Source organism: Peromyscus maniculatus, chromosome 9, assembly GCF_049852395.1.
Source record: "Peromyscus maniculatus bairdii isolate BWxNUB_F1_BW_parent chromosome 9, HU_Pman_BW_mat_3.1, whole genome shotgun sequence".
NCBI classification, from domain to species: Eukaryota; Metazoa; Chordata; class Mammalia; order Rodentia; family Cricetidae; genus Peromyscus; species Peromyscus maniculatus.
In genome coordinates, this window is record NC_134860.1 from 11,027,385 (window position 1) to 11,042,091 (window position 14,707).

The 14,707-nt window shown below is 52.1% G+C and overlaps 1 protein-coding gene across 1 annotated transcript; it reads right to left on the reverse strand.

Annotated features, from left to right (window-relative positions):
• Window positions 1–11,223: 11,223 nt before the first annotated feature.
• Sncg (synuclein gamma) lies at window positions 11,224–14,635 on the reverse strand. Its single transcript, XM_006976699.4, has 5 exons — window positions 14,409–14,635; window positions 13,631–13,672; window positions 13,219–13,346; window positions 11,797–11,859; window positions 11,224–11,534 (listed from the first exon to the last, which is right to left on the reverse strand). Exons 1-5 carry the CDS (start codon window positions 14,527–14,529, stop codon window positions 11,514–11,516), a joined length of 375 nt encoding a protein of 124 aa, XP_006976761.1. The 5' UTR covers window positions 14,530–14,635; the 3' UTR covers window positions 11,224–11,513.
• Between the last annotated feature and the right edge of the window lie 72 nt (window positions 14,636–14,707).

The following is a 14,707-nucleotide window of genomic DNA, read 5'->3' on the forward strand; positions in this document are numbered from 1 at the left end:
TGGTGAAATCACTAAGTGATTCCAAAAGTAGGACAATAGGAGCTTTAATTAAGGGCAGATCAAGGAGGCACCAGCTGGACAGAGAGCGCTGGGCCAAGTTCGGCGGATCCCGGACTGGAGAGAAGTGCTCAGTTTCCTCACTGCTGATGGCTAGGGTCTTTGCTCGCCTTGTTAGATCCTGGTTAACAGCCTGGTTCATGGACGCCTGGCAGCGCTGTCCGAGCCTGGGAAAGGAAGCAGGACGCAGTAAAGGCAGTGCCTGGGGACCCATTGCTGTGCAGAGTTAAATCTGGTTAGAGTATGCTCGCCAGGAACCCTACTTTCCAGTCGTCGAGGGCAGAGCGGCTCAGTAGACAGGTCTGTAGAAAAGAGGCGAACACTGAGCCAGGGTTGGAGCCTGTGAGGAGTGTGGACCCCACTTTTCCTTATCCTCCACCCCCTAACACCACTAGACTTTCTGTACGTCTTCTGGGATGGGGTCGTCCTTTCCACTCGTTGGAACAAGATAGTGTCCTTAGCTCCATGCCATTGGCATGAAGTCTCTTGCCTTAGGCCAGCCAGGAAGACAAAGAGGTTGGCGAGCCCTGCCCCTGAGTACTCATAATAATCTACGGCTCCGGGCCCCTCCTTCTTGGCTTGTTTCCTTACCAGTTTGGAATAAGAAGGGAGTTAGATGTGGAGAAACTTAAGGCTGGCATCTGCCTGACATGGGAAAGTAACAAACAGATCCCCACCCCACCCGAGGTGGTTAAAAAAAAAAAAGTTCATGGGGTCTGGAGGCGCCTCTGGGTCCCATCTGCCCTGTGCTGGGAGGCCAGCAGGTGGAGGTCTTTCAGCAGGCAGAAGTCCATTCCAGTGGATCTTTACCACAGCTTGGTGTGTGTTTGGGGGTGTGGGGGCGGGTGCACAGCCTCGGACCTGCTACCTGCTTGGCACCTCCTCAGATGGTCTCCAGCAACTCCCAAAGCACTGGCCCAGGTGGCTGTTGTGTGGCACCTCCATCTCCGGGAGATGGGGTCTGAGGATTCCACACTACAGAGACCTGCTGCTCCTGTGGGTGTGCTCTAGGAAGGTGTACCCGCTGATGCTCAGGTAGGGCTCCCCTCACTGGCACCCTGGGCATGCTGCTCCAGCTCTTTCGTATTGTTACTGCCCTGGCTTGGGGGAGTTCTGGGTTATCAAGGACAGCTGCAGCCGCTTATCTGAACACTGATTTGGATTTGGGGGATGGGGTGAGACAGGGTTTCTCTGCCTGTAGCTCTGGCTGTCCTGGAACGCTCTCTGTAGACTGGTCTGACCTCCAACTCAGAGACCTGCCTGCCTCTGCCTCCTGCATTAAAGACATGTGCCACCACCACTCAGCCTGATTTTGATTTTTTTTTAAGTACACCAGAGCCAGCTCACCCTGCAGAGGGAGGGCAGGAGCAGGTCAGCAGACAGATTACTGGGCTTTGGGTGGGAATAGGACTAAAAGGGTGTGAGGGATGGAGGAGGGAGGAAATTTCCCTGGGGGTTCATCACAGGGAAGGGAGAGATCTAATAGATTTTCTGACCTCCCCCACCCCCCATAATAGGTTTCTCAGCTGACGCAGTAAGCCAGATCAAGCCTAATTGAAAAAGTATAACTGGTAGTAATTTGCGTTGGTTACCTCGTGGAAGGGTCACAGCAGAACCCAGTGGTACTTTTAGAGCTTTATTAGGAGGGAAAGGCTGGGGGGGGGCAGGCCTAAGTGGGGAGGGAGCAGAGAGAGAGAGACAGAGAGCGTGGAGGTCTGCGACCAGCATTAGGTAGTTCCCCCTGCCTGTTGATGATGTAAGACACAAGAACCCACGCTGAGCATGTGCCGGAGTGAGGGCTGGATCCTGACAATAACAACAGGTTTATTTGAGCAAAGCAACTCCCTGAAGAGTTCTCCAGTCCCAGAGATGGCGGCCGGAGAAGCCACACGCCCAAACTAAAGCGAGGAGATTATATAGGTTGTAGAAGAAGGGTGATGATGTGTCTGCCATAGTCTGGGTCTGTGCCCAAGTATGGTCAACAGCTGGCAGGGATTTGGGCAGCTGGCAACTTCAGGAGAGGAAGTTGCCAAGAATTTGGAACTGGGCTTTTTGGTGCTTCCCTTTGTTCGGAGAGTCTCAGATAGGGCGGGGTTTGGAGAGAGAGAGACTGGAATGGGGTTTTCCGGATCATGTAGGGGTGAGCTGGAGGTTCCAACCAAACACTAACTAGAGTGGGAAAGGCAACCAAGAAAGGCAGAAGGGCTAGGCAGAGATCCCGGAGACTCCTCACCCAGTGGCCATGGTTCCTCAGCTGGGGACTCCATCCAGTCATCCTGGGAGCTCAAAACTGAAGCTGACACTAACAGTAGCAGGGCTTTTTCTTGAGCATTTTGGAGAACACACACACACACACACATACACACACACACACACACACACACACACACACACACACACACACTCCTTTACAGTTTCTTGTATAATTTTTAGAATCGTATAGTGAGCTGAAATAACATGGATTTACAGAAGAAAACTGAGGCAGAAAGATCAGTAGGGTTTTAGTCAAACTCTCACATCAGGACTCAAATCTATTGCAATGGGTATAAACTTCAGGGCCCTGGTAAACACAGGACCCCTGTCTCCACCCACTGGCTCTGGCACTGACGATGGGCTGTGTGCCCCGAGGACCCTGGAATCCAACCAGGACAGATACGGGAGGGTGAAGTCTAACCCCAAAGGTGAGACTTTTTATGTTCCTCTGTGTCAGGCAAAGGAAACAGGCCACAGGTCACCCAAACCCACCAGCGAGGCTGAGGGCAGGAATGACCTGGGTTGCTCACTTTTCTTCCTTTTTTCTTTTTTTTTTTTTTTTTTTGAGACAGGGTTTCTCTGTGTAGCCCTGGCTGTCCTGGAACTCACTCTGTAGACTCCACTGGCCCCAAACTCACAGAGATCTGCCTGCCTCCTCCTCCTCCTGAGTGCTGGATTAAAAGTGTGCACCACCACACCCTCCCCTGAAGTGTTTTCATGGACATTAAATGGATTGATGGATGTTTATTCCCAAACCCAAGTCTGTCTGCTGAATGATCAAGGGGTCCAGTGAGTGAGGAAGATTTCTTCAGAATGCCAGCCGACAAGAAGACTGCAGGCCAGGGGCCTGGAGCAAAACTCAGCTAACTCAAGCCCTTTTGTCCTTAGGCACGGGGGAAGAAAGTGGGCTTTTCTTAGAAGGCTGGGTGACTGGACTGTGCAGGCATCTCTCCAGGGGCCTGCAGCCCTGTGATGTCACAGATCTTAGGAGGCTGGGTGACTGGACTGTGCAGGCATCTCTCCAGGGGCCTGCAGCCCTGTGATGTCACAGATCTGCATACCCATATCGGTTTTAAAACGGCATAGTCCTAATGTGGAATAATCTTTTTGTACACCGCGAAGATGTGTCACTCTGATTGGTTTAATAAAAAGCTGAATGGCTAATAGCTAGGCAGGATTTCCAGGCACAGAGGATGCTGGGAAAGGGGGAAGAATCATGAGGAAACATGAAGTATGACATGTGGGAGATGAGGTAACAAGCCATGAGTCTCGTGGCAGCATGTAAATGAATAGAAATGGGTTAATTTTGGGGTTTTTTTGTTGTTGTTTTTTATTGTTTTGTTTTTTTGTTTTTGCTTTTTGAGACAGGGTTTCTCTGTGTAGTTTTGGTGCCTGTCCTGGATCTTGCTCTGTAGACCAGGCTGGCCTCGAACTCACAGAGATCTGCCTGGCTATTCTTCCCGAGTGCTGGGATTAAAGGCGTGTGCCACCACCACTACCACCACCACCACCACCACCACTACCACCACCACCACCACCACCACTACCACCACCACCACCACCACCACCACCACCGGGCTAGAAATGGGTTAAGTTATAAGAGCTACTTAGAAACAAGCCTAAGCTATTGGCCGAACTTTCATAATAAATAATAAATCTCCGTGGGGTTATTTGGAAGCTGGCTGGAGGGACAGAGAAAGACTTGTTACATAGTCCCACTTGTCTTGACGTCTTCAGCCCTGAATGGGGATTAGAGGGACTGGGTGAGTCTAAGGTCAGTCAGTTTTTACTGCTAGCCCTAAAAACATCCCTGAGCTGACTGACAAGCCTGTCTACATAGTGAAAGCATGACCCCAGGCTAAGGCAGCATGTGTCAGTCACCCTTAAGATATTTTGACAGGCCCAGTGAAGTAGTGACCTAGGTGACCGTCATCATCACAACCCATGTAGCAGAGGTGTGTGTGTGCAGAAAGCAGGTAGGACTAGTGTGTAGCTCGATTGCATTTAGTGATTTACTTAATTCACTTCCTTTTTCAGGGCAAGGCCTCCCTATAACCCTGTCTGGACTTGAACTCTTGATTCTCCTGTCTCTGTCTCCTGAGTTCAGTAAGTGGGTTTAGTCAGTCACCTGGCCTCAGATCAGCAATATTTTGTCTTCTTCTTCTTTTTTTTTTTTTTTTTTAAGATTTATTTATTGCCGGGCAGTGGTGGCACACGCCTTTAATCTCAGCACTCGGGAGGCAGAGCCAGGTGGATCTCTGTGAGTTCGAGGCCAGCCTGGGCTACCAAGTGAGTTCCAGGAAAGGCACAAAGCTACAGAGAAACCCTGTCTCGAAAAAAAAAAAAAAAAAAAAAAAAAAAACACCAAAAAAAAAAATTATTATGTATACAGTATTCTGTCTGCATGTATACCTGCAGACCAGAAGAGGGCACCAGATCTCATTACAGATGGTTGTGAGCCACCATGTGGTTGCTGGGAATTGAACTCAGGACCTCTGAAAGTACACCCAGTGCTCTTAACCACTAAGCCATCTCTCCAGCCCCTTGTTTGTCTTTTTTTTTTGTTTGTTTGTTTTTTTGTTTTTTTGAGACAGGGTTTCTCTGTGTAGCTTTGCGCCTTTCCTGGAGCTCACTTGGTAGCCCAGGCTGGCCTTGAACTCACAGAAATCCGCCTGCCTCTGCCTCCCGAGTGCTGGGATTAAAGGCGTGCGCCACCAACGCCCGGCTTGTTTGTCTTTTTTTAAGACAGGGTTTCTCTGTGTAGACCTGGCTGGTCTCAAACTGAGAGACCCGCCTGCCCCTGTCTTCTGAGTGCTGGGATTAAAGGCCTGTGCAACTACCATCCAGACGTGATATTTTAGTAGAAAAATTGAAAGATTGTTTATTTTTCCGGGTGGTGGTGGCACATGCCTTTAACCCCAGCACTCAAGAGGCAAAGCAGGCAGGTCTCTGTGAGTTCAAGGCCAGCCTGGTCTACAGAGTGAGTTCCAGGACAGCCAAGGCTACACAGAGAACAAGGATACACAAAGAAATGGTCTGGAAAAGACAACAAAAAAATATTTGTGTGTGTGTGTGTGTGTGTGTGTGTGTGTGTGTGTGTGTGTGTGTGTGTGTGAACACTTGCATGTGTGCACGTGTGCCCCATGATGTGAATGTGGAGGCTGGAGTACTTGCAGGAATCAGTTCTCTTTTTCCACCATGGAGTTCCAGGGATTGAACTTGGGTCATTAGACTCGGCAGCCAGCACTCTATCTCCTGAGCCATCTCATTGGACCAAAATTAGTGATTTTTAAAGTCAACTAAAAAGCCCAGTGTGGTGGTTCGTACCTGTAATTCCAGCACTTGGGAGACAGGATCACTGCTAAATCAGAGGCCAGCCTGGGTTACGGAGTGAAACCCTGTCTCCAAGACCAAAACCAAAAATACCCCAAAAGCAGCTGTGCGTGTGCTGCACGTGATTTCAGCACTTGGAAGGTGGAGGCAGGAGGATGCTCAGTGGTGTACTGAGTGATCTCAGTCAGCACTTAGGAGGTGGAGGCAGGAGGATGCTCAGTGGTGTACTGTGTGATCTCAGTCAGCACTTGGGAGGTGGAGGCAGGAGGGTCAGGAGTTCAGGGCCACTTTAACTACATGGTAAGTCTGAGGCCAGTCTGGGCTACATGAGACCTTGTATCAGAAAATAAAAAATAAGCCATGGGTATGGTGGCTCATGCCTTTAATCTCAGCATTTGGGAGAGAGGCAGGCAGATTGCTGGGAGTTAGAGGTCAGCCTGATCTACATAGCTAGTTCCAGGGCAGCCAGTCAGTGAGACTGTCATAAAAAATAAAGTTAAATTTAAAGGGTGGGGTGGGGTGCTGGAGAGATGGCTCAGCAGCGGTTAAGGACATGTTAGTTAGAGAATCAGAAACTGCACCCTAGCATCCATGGAGGGTGGCTCTTACCTGCCTCTAACTCCAGTTCTGAGGAGTATAACACCCTTCCTGTCCTCTGGGGGCACTGCACTCATGTGCACAAACCCCCACTCAGATACATATAATTATACATATTATATATACAGATACATATATATACATAAAAATAAACATATACATATGCACAAAGCCCCATATACATATAATTAAAGATATTTTTAAAATTTCAATCAATCAATATTTAACTTAAAAGGAAGTCAATTAAAAGCAGCTGAGGCTGGAAGGTTTATTTTCCAAACTCACAGCCCAACACACCCAAGAGCCTTCAGAGACAGGGTGGGGCTTCTTGGGTAAGCTCAGGTCTAAGACCACAGGGAACTTGGCTTTTCCTTTCCCAGCGGTTAGCCCAGGGCGTGTGCCTGGGGTTGAAGGGAGGGAACACTGCAGGTGCCATAGGCTGGAGAAAGGTCTTCCTGGAGCAGGCTACCTGGATCTTTCTCATTTGAGTCCAGAACAAGGGTTAGGGGAGCAGCAGAGACCTTGTCAAAGGTGCTTGGGAGGTGAGAGACTTCCTAGGGCCAGGTCTACCTGCCTTTCCTCTGCCCCCAGTCCCCCATGCTAGCCTTGGTCCTACACTTTCTCTTCTGGCCCAGAGAGCTCCCAGCTGGGCATGCCTCCCAGGTGGGCATGCCTTCCTGAAATTTGTGAGTTGGGGAGGAGGTGTATGCAGGAGCACCCTGCCTGCCCTGAGCTGCCTCTGCCCCTTCCTCCTGTCCGTGGGACCATCGACCCTCAGTTCTTCCCTTCCTCCCCAGCAGTGGATGCCTGTGACTCACCCACCTGGATAAGGAGCTCAGGGGCAGGTTGACTGGGCTGGCCTTGACCCCTGCTCCCTATTGCACAAGCTGGGTGGGAGACAAATGTCTTGGGCCAGTGTGGCCTCCAGTTCTGGCTTTGGCATTGGAGGCCTGAACAAGTCACTTCAAAGTTCTGAACCCAAACTGAGTATCCAAGGATGAGACCCCGGGAAAGATTCCAAGGCTTGTAAGGATTATGTCCTTAATTACATCACCAGCCTGCGATGGCGTCCCAGCCTAAAAAGCCGGGGCGTGCCCTCTGTGTGTCCTCTTTCCCGCACTCTCTCCTTCCGTTCTCTTCCCTCTGCTCGGTCTCTCTGTCTCTCTGTCCATGTCTCCCCCCGCCCCACTCTCCCAATAAAGCTCTAGAAAGGTAACCATGGCTTGTGACTCTTCTGATCGGCATCTCCTCCGCTGGCATGGCCGCCTCCCGGCGGTGGCCAACCACGAGCACCAGTGCATAACCAACATTCGGGGCCATTCAGACTCGGATAGACCACTGAGGACCTGCTGACTGCAGCCGCTTGCCGCCTCCTCCCCCATCCAGCGAGACCGCGCACGCACATCCCTCGCCTCCGCTGGACCCCACACAGCTACCACTACTGATACCGCTATGATTCTTCACCACAGTGAGTCTGCCATTCTCGAGGCTGTAGTCTGAGCTATATTTTTTGCATAGGACACCCCGGGGGTTGTACTCAGGCTGTGCTGGCAACTGCAGGCACATTTTTGCTCCTGACAAGGGGGTCAATGCTGTCTAGGGTCCAAAGATGGACCAACTGCAATGCAGCCACAGCCCTTCCCATCCCTTGACAAAGAGGATGGTGAACTTGAGCTGATTCTTCGATCTCTCTTCACTCTCAGGGACGCCCGAGATTGGAGTCTGATCCCACTTATTTTAATTTTTTATTTTTCTCTTGACTACAGCCATGGGACAAAGGGGCAGATACATTTACCACCTACATTGGTGGATAGGGGCGGGTACTGGTAAACCTGGCCACATAACAGCGTCGTGGGAACTTCTGACAGTGAATGGGCAAATAAAAGAGTTACTTTATCTCCAAGCTTTCTGCTAAAGCTCTAAACTCTTCTCCTTCCCCACTTCTGAGTCTGCCATGTGCAGACTGACTTTTCTGTCTGACTTCCACCCTCAGTGGGCGGGCTCAAATGGGCGGGCTTGGGTGGCTTCTACTGACTCTATCCCTGACTCACCTTAACTCCACCCACTCATTCTCAAACTGCCTTGAGAGACACAGACGGGTCTGGAAAGCGGCTAAGATCCATACAAATAAGTTTACAGTAGTCAGGATGGCCCTTAAGCCAAAAATCAGCTGATAGCCTCAGACAAGTCTTCCAAAAGAATCGGTTTATAGTCTGCCTCCTGGCAGATCTTCCAAAAGCTGTCCTTAAGCCACCAATCATCAGGGGAAAAAAATTCAGGACACAGAGTAAAATCCGTCTCTTGTTCCCCAGACCTCCCCGACTAAAACTTAAACATCTGGAGAGCAAGGCTCCTGACCCCACAGGCAAAAGAGTCATCTGTGGCATTTAAGGTGTGCCAGGGAAGAGATAAAAGCCTGAAAACAAAATTGCCAAGTGCTGGCACTAGCTGACTTCTAAAAGCTGTTGGGTCCCTGTTTTAAGTGTGGAAAAGGCCATGGGCTAGTGAATGCCCTGCCAGGCCATCAACAGCCATGTTAAAAGTGCCGCCTAGAAAGACAGAGTCAGCTGGCTGCCCCCAGGCGCCAAGACACATGGGTACACCAAGCTAAGACCTCCAGCAGACCGAGGCTTGGCTACAGACATGACAGGGAACCTAGAATGCAGCAGGGAAGCAATCCGTTTCTTTCCTTCTGGACACCAGAGCCACTGACTCAGTCCTGGGAGTTTTGGGATGTCACTCTCCTTTATTGTCGGGTACCACCTCACCAGATTTAACTGCACCTTTAGAGTTACTGCCTGTGTTTCTCACTTGCATACAGACAGGGCCCTGATCTTTGCCTTGTCCCTAATTCCAAAAAAATAAGTTCTCATGCACCACAAGCTTTTCTCTTCTCAGTTCCCTGTTCTAACTCACTTTCAGCTAATGGTACAGAACCACCACAGAACCGGAGTCCAGAGACCATCAAGTAAGAAACTAACAGCTAAAAGATATTTTCACCCCCAGACCCAAAAGCGTCTGGGCACAACAAAAAGACTTTAATGTAAACATCTGTTACTATGAGATGCTTTTAACAATTGATCACCTGTCTCCTGAATGCTGAACTAATAAAGGAAACAGGTACTTTAAAATAATCTGTCTCTGATAAAGCTTAACATGTTTCAAAATCCATCTGGACAGGCCGGATCTACCAACATAAAATAATAATGATTCTTTTCTCTCTAAGCTTTTTTCTGTGTCACCAGCATCTTGTCAGACAGAAAGTTCCCAGCCACAGCCAAGAGAGATACATGTCTCCAGAGCAAACAGATGACAAACAGCGTCCCACAATGCCTGGCTACCTCAGAAGATTCCCCTTCTCCATTCCCCCAAGAGCCAACTGATGTCCAATTGTCAGGGGAAGCAGTTTTTGAGAGGAACGATGCCCCTATTCCTGTCTACCTGCTTTTTTTTTTTTTATAATAAATGAAAGTCTGGGATGTAAGGATTCTGTCCTTAATTACATCACCAGCCTGCGATGGCGTCCCAGCCTAAAAAGCGGGCGTGCCCTCTGTGCGTCCTCTTTTCTGCACTCTCTCCTTCCGTTCTCTTCCCTCTGCTCAGTCTCTCTCTCTCTCTCTCTCTCTCTCTCTCTCTCTCTCTCTCTCTCCCCCTCCCTCTCTCCCTCCCTCCCTCCCTCCCTCTCTCTCTCTCTCTCTCTCCCCCCTCTCTCCCAATAAAGCTCTAGGAAGGTCACTATGGCTTGTGATTCTTCTGATCAGCACTCTCCTCTGCTGGCATGGCCGCTGCAGGTGGCGGCCAGCCACGAGCTCTGGTACATGACCAATAAGGCTGAGACCCCAGGAAAGATTCCAAGGATAAGACCCCAGGAAAGATTCCAAGGCTGAGACCCCAGGAAAGATTCCAAGGATGAGACCCCAGGAAAGATTCCAAGGGTGAGGCAGCTCAGTGCTGGACCCCAGTCAGGCCGGGTGCCTGGACTGTTTGAAATTTTGGAGGGGGGACTCTGAAATAGCACCCTGGAGGCCATGGCAGAGCAGGGAATCAGGGGGTTCTGGAACGAGGCCATCGGTTTGTGCCTAGTCCCACTGTGTCTCAGCTCTGTGCTCTTGGGCAAGTTGTTTAAACTCTCAGTTCCTTAATTCCTTTCCTTCTCTCAGGGTGGCAGTGGCACACGCCTTTAATCCCAGCACTGGGGAGGCAGAGCCAGGAGGATCTCTGTGAATTCAAGGCCAGCCTGGTCTATAGAGCGAGATCCAGGACAGGCACCAAAACTACACAGAGAAACCCTGTCTCAACAACAACAACAAAAACCTTCTTTCCTTCTCAAAGCTTACTGTGGTATATACCAGCTGTGTTTATTTATTCATTTGCAACGCTGAGGGCTGAACGTACGGCCTCAGACTTGGTAGGCAAGCATTCTGCCACTGAGCTCTATTCACAGTCCCAGATACACCAATGCCATTTTCTTTTCTTGATGCTGTCCTGTAGGCTCCTGGGCTAGATAGGAAAAGAAAACCCACCTATCCGAGGATGCCTGGGGCCAGGTGGGAGGAGCCTCGGGGCCATTCTGCTCTGCTGTGTGTGTCCTCGCATGACTGCTCGCAAGTTATCATTGTGCCGACATTCTTCTCGCCCTCTGCCCGCCTGAGTGTCCTCAGACCCAGTGAACCAGGAAGGTGGTGGATTCCACTCTAAAGGGGTTTCGGTGCTGAGGCTGAAACCGGAACCGTCCAGTTGCACTACTGGGGACAGGGTCAGCTGCCTGTTATCTGGGGAGCTGAGAGAAAGGCCACCACTCTACTGCTAAAGACAGTGGGGTCGGGGTGGGGGGCAGCGCTCCTGAAGGCACGGGTGCCCGTAGAACTCTGTATGTCTTGAAGGGTACCCGGTTCCATCAAATGCTGGGCAGCTGTCTTTTTTCCCCTGGGGATGTCTAGGGGGCTTCATGAGTGATGGCGCAGCACAGAGAAGAGGCATGGGTGGGGGTGGGACTCAGGTTTTATTTGGAATCATTAAAAAAAGTAAAGAAAGAAATCACAGCGGCGTCTGAACTGTGGGATCCAAAGGACCATAGGGCGAGAGGAGCCAGCAGGGGGCGCTGGCGCTGGCAGTAGCGTGCGTGCGTGGACAGGCTTGTGGCACCGAGCTGGGGAGCAGAGAACACGGGCAACCTGCAGGGCGCTCTACGCAGGGCACTTTCTGTGCCAGGTGCGGGCGGGGTCCAAGGTAGAGGGGGTGTCCCTTGGGCCTCTGTGGTTGATGGCAGCCTCCTAGTCTCCTTCACTCTTGGCCTGGCAGGGAGGGGAGGAGAGAAAGGGAGGGAGGGAGGGGAGGAGGGAGAGAGACTTGCACTCAGCTCGGGGCCCACAGCTCTCCCTGATCACCAGGAAAGGGTCACTTATGAGGAGATCATGCACTCAAGCCCAGGTCTGCCACACCCACGTCCCTGTGGGAGGCTGTGGAAAGTTTCCCAGGACTCAGAAATGAAGATGGTCCGTGTGGTTCCGGTCTCTACCGGAACTTTCTGGTGTACCCTGGGAGTCCTGTTCTTACCTCTTCATCCTCTTGCTCTTTGGCCTCCTGGTCCTGTGCAGGCGCAGATTTTTCCAAGTCCTCCTACAGGGGTGCAAAGAGGACACAAGGCTATGGGAAGACAAACTGACCCTCCGCTGCCTGCAGCCAGGGCCTCGGCTGCCAGGTCTCGGATGAGCAGAGACCCTTCATCATCTTACTGTACTTAGAGCATCTGGAGGTGCTAACAGTGCTGGTGACAGCGGTGACGATGATGATGATGATGGTGGTGGGTGCTCACCATGTGCCCGGCAGAACTGTTTCCTGGCATCCTTTCTCTGCCTTTTCCCCTACATGGTGCCATTTCAGATGAGGACATGCGGATCCGGATAGGATCTCTTTCCAAAGTCATACCGTCTGCAGAGGTGCACAGGCACACCCCAGTGACAAGAGACCCTGTGCTGGTCCCAGAGCAGGCGTGTGGGATGGGAGACCCCTCCCTTTCTACCCACTCCTCAGAGCAGACTTCTGCCTCATTGGCTGTGTGAGACGATGGGGTTCTACCATTGGGGCTCAAGATGACAAGTCTTTGGAATCAGCTTCCTCCCCGACCTCCATTCTGGAATCCCCATCCCTGCACAATCTATACTCAGTCTTTCAAGAGTACAGCCCAGGAGCTGGCCACTCATGGGAGCTCCACGCTCACGTGAACTAGTCGTGCGACTGTGACTCATCACCTAATGTCTCCAGGCTTTCCTTTCCACATCCTGTTTTGTGGAACTTGGGAGCCCGTTAAAAGGGTAAGTGTAAAGTGCTTAAAAGCAGAGCTTACTGAGTGCTCAGACATCTATCCCCAGAGAGCCTGATGGCGCTGTCCTTTCAGCTCACACACACACACACACACACACACACACACACCTGTTCATGCATACACTTCCACATACATCTCCACCATTCCTACACTGCACATACAACCCACATGCTCACACAAAGACTTCAGCCGAGGGTGGAGTCCGAGCCCTACTGCTTGTCCACCACCAGGGGGCAGTGCTTCCCCAACTGCTTCACGGGGAGGCAGCGGCCGGACCCTGGGACAGAGGGAGGTTAGACAAAGGATAACAGGTAGCCCTGGTGGTGGCTTGGAAACTTGAGCCTGTCTAGAAGGCTGCCTTTCACCATACAAGGCCCCGAATTCGCTTGTGAAATTTAGTTCCTAAATGCTGAAAGAGATGAGCTGGGCGTGGTTTAAGTATCACTTTCCTTGTGCATAAAATGAACCCCAAGTCCCCACTGTAGGGGTGGGGTGAGGATTCCAGATACGAACAGGTGTAAAGACGCCAAGTCATCTCAACACACACAATGGGTGCTGCTTGTGAGTCAAGCAGTGTAACAATCCCCCCCTGTGTGCCCACCGGTGTCTGCTGTTGCCAGAGAGCCCAAGGAAAGGACATGAGCGAGGCTCACCTTGCGCACCACCCCGGTGGTGACCACGATGTTTTCTGCCTCCTCCACGGTCTTGGTGGCCACCGTGTTGACACTGGTGACCACAGCTTCACTGACGGCATTGGCCTGCTCCTTGGTCTTCTCAGCCACTGCGGAGGATTCTGGCTGGACTCGGCCCTGGCCCTTTCCCCTGCTGCCCACCCAAGCTGGGGAGAACAGCCCCTTCCCAGAGTCCGGATGTCCGACCCCTGCTTATTTCCACGCCTTTCTCTGACCCTAGGGCAGCAACAATGTGATGGGGAGAGCAGGGGCCTACTGAGGTCTGTCTTCAGGGAACAGGGTAGTTTGGGTCACCTGGGGCTTAGGTGGACTCTGGGTGTGGGCCCTGGGTATAGGACAAGATTCGCGGGTCCCTGATGGTGGGCCGCCTTACCTGAAGTTACACTTTGCACCACATTCTCCTTGGTTTTGTTGCCTAGTGGAGGAAAGAGGTGTTCGGGCAGTCAGGGCGGATAGCTGAACCCCCTGGGGTGGGGGTGGGGCGGGAGGGATGAGGATGGTGTCTGGGGACTGCAGCCCCTTCAAAGGGACATTTCCTGCTATGTCTGAAGGACAGAGGACAAACGGGAAGGAGACAGGACAGGAAGTGGGGACAAAGGACACCAGGCCTGAGGTAGGGTCACTGGTGGGCCTATGGTCCCTGCATGGGTGTGGCCCGGGCCTCAGAAGCAGCAGCTGAAGAGAGCAGAGAAAGCTGAGTCACAGGCTTGGCCACCCCTGCCCCCTCTTTGGAGGGAGACCGGAGAGCTGGGGTGGGTTGAACACCCACCTGGGCCCATCTCCACAGTCTAAGTGGGGTCATGCGACCGACTTGACTGCAGCAGCTCCCACTGGAGAAAGTGGGGTCCACCTGAGCAGATCATTGCCTCCGGGTCTCCAGGCTTAGGCGACCCCAGATGTGTGTACACCCAGGTGGTCTGAGTGGCACCCTGATCCTAGAGACCTCAGAGTCCCTCCCCCCAAAGTTCCAAAGACAGATACTAGCGTGTTCTCCGGGACGTGGGGACCCTGCCTCAACAACCAGGGTTTCATCTCTCAAAGTGCTCCCCAGAATCGGGGGGGTGCGGATCAGCAGAGGGAAGGTAGCAGGATCGGCCCTCATTTAGGGAGCCCTCTGCCCCGCCCCGCCCCGCCCCACCAGCCACACTCACCCACATACATGACCCCCTCCTTGGTCTTCTCAGCAGCCTCTGTCACTCCCTGCTTGGTCTTCTCCACGGCACCCACCACACCCTCCTTGGCAATGGAGAACCCTTTCTTGAAGACATCCATGGTGGTTACTTGGCTGGGACCTGACTGCTGTGAGCTGTGGACCGGAGCTGGCAAGTGCCGCTGCAGCCGCTGTCCCTGACGCCGCCAACGCCGCCGCCCCTTATTGACGTGGATGAAATATTGATGCTGTGGCTGCTGGCTGGAGCCCAGCCAGCCCCGGGCAGGGAGGGCGGGCTGG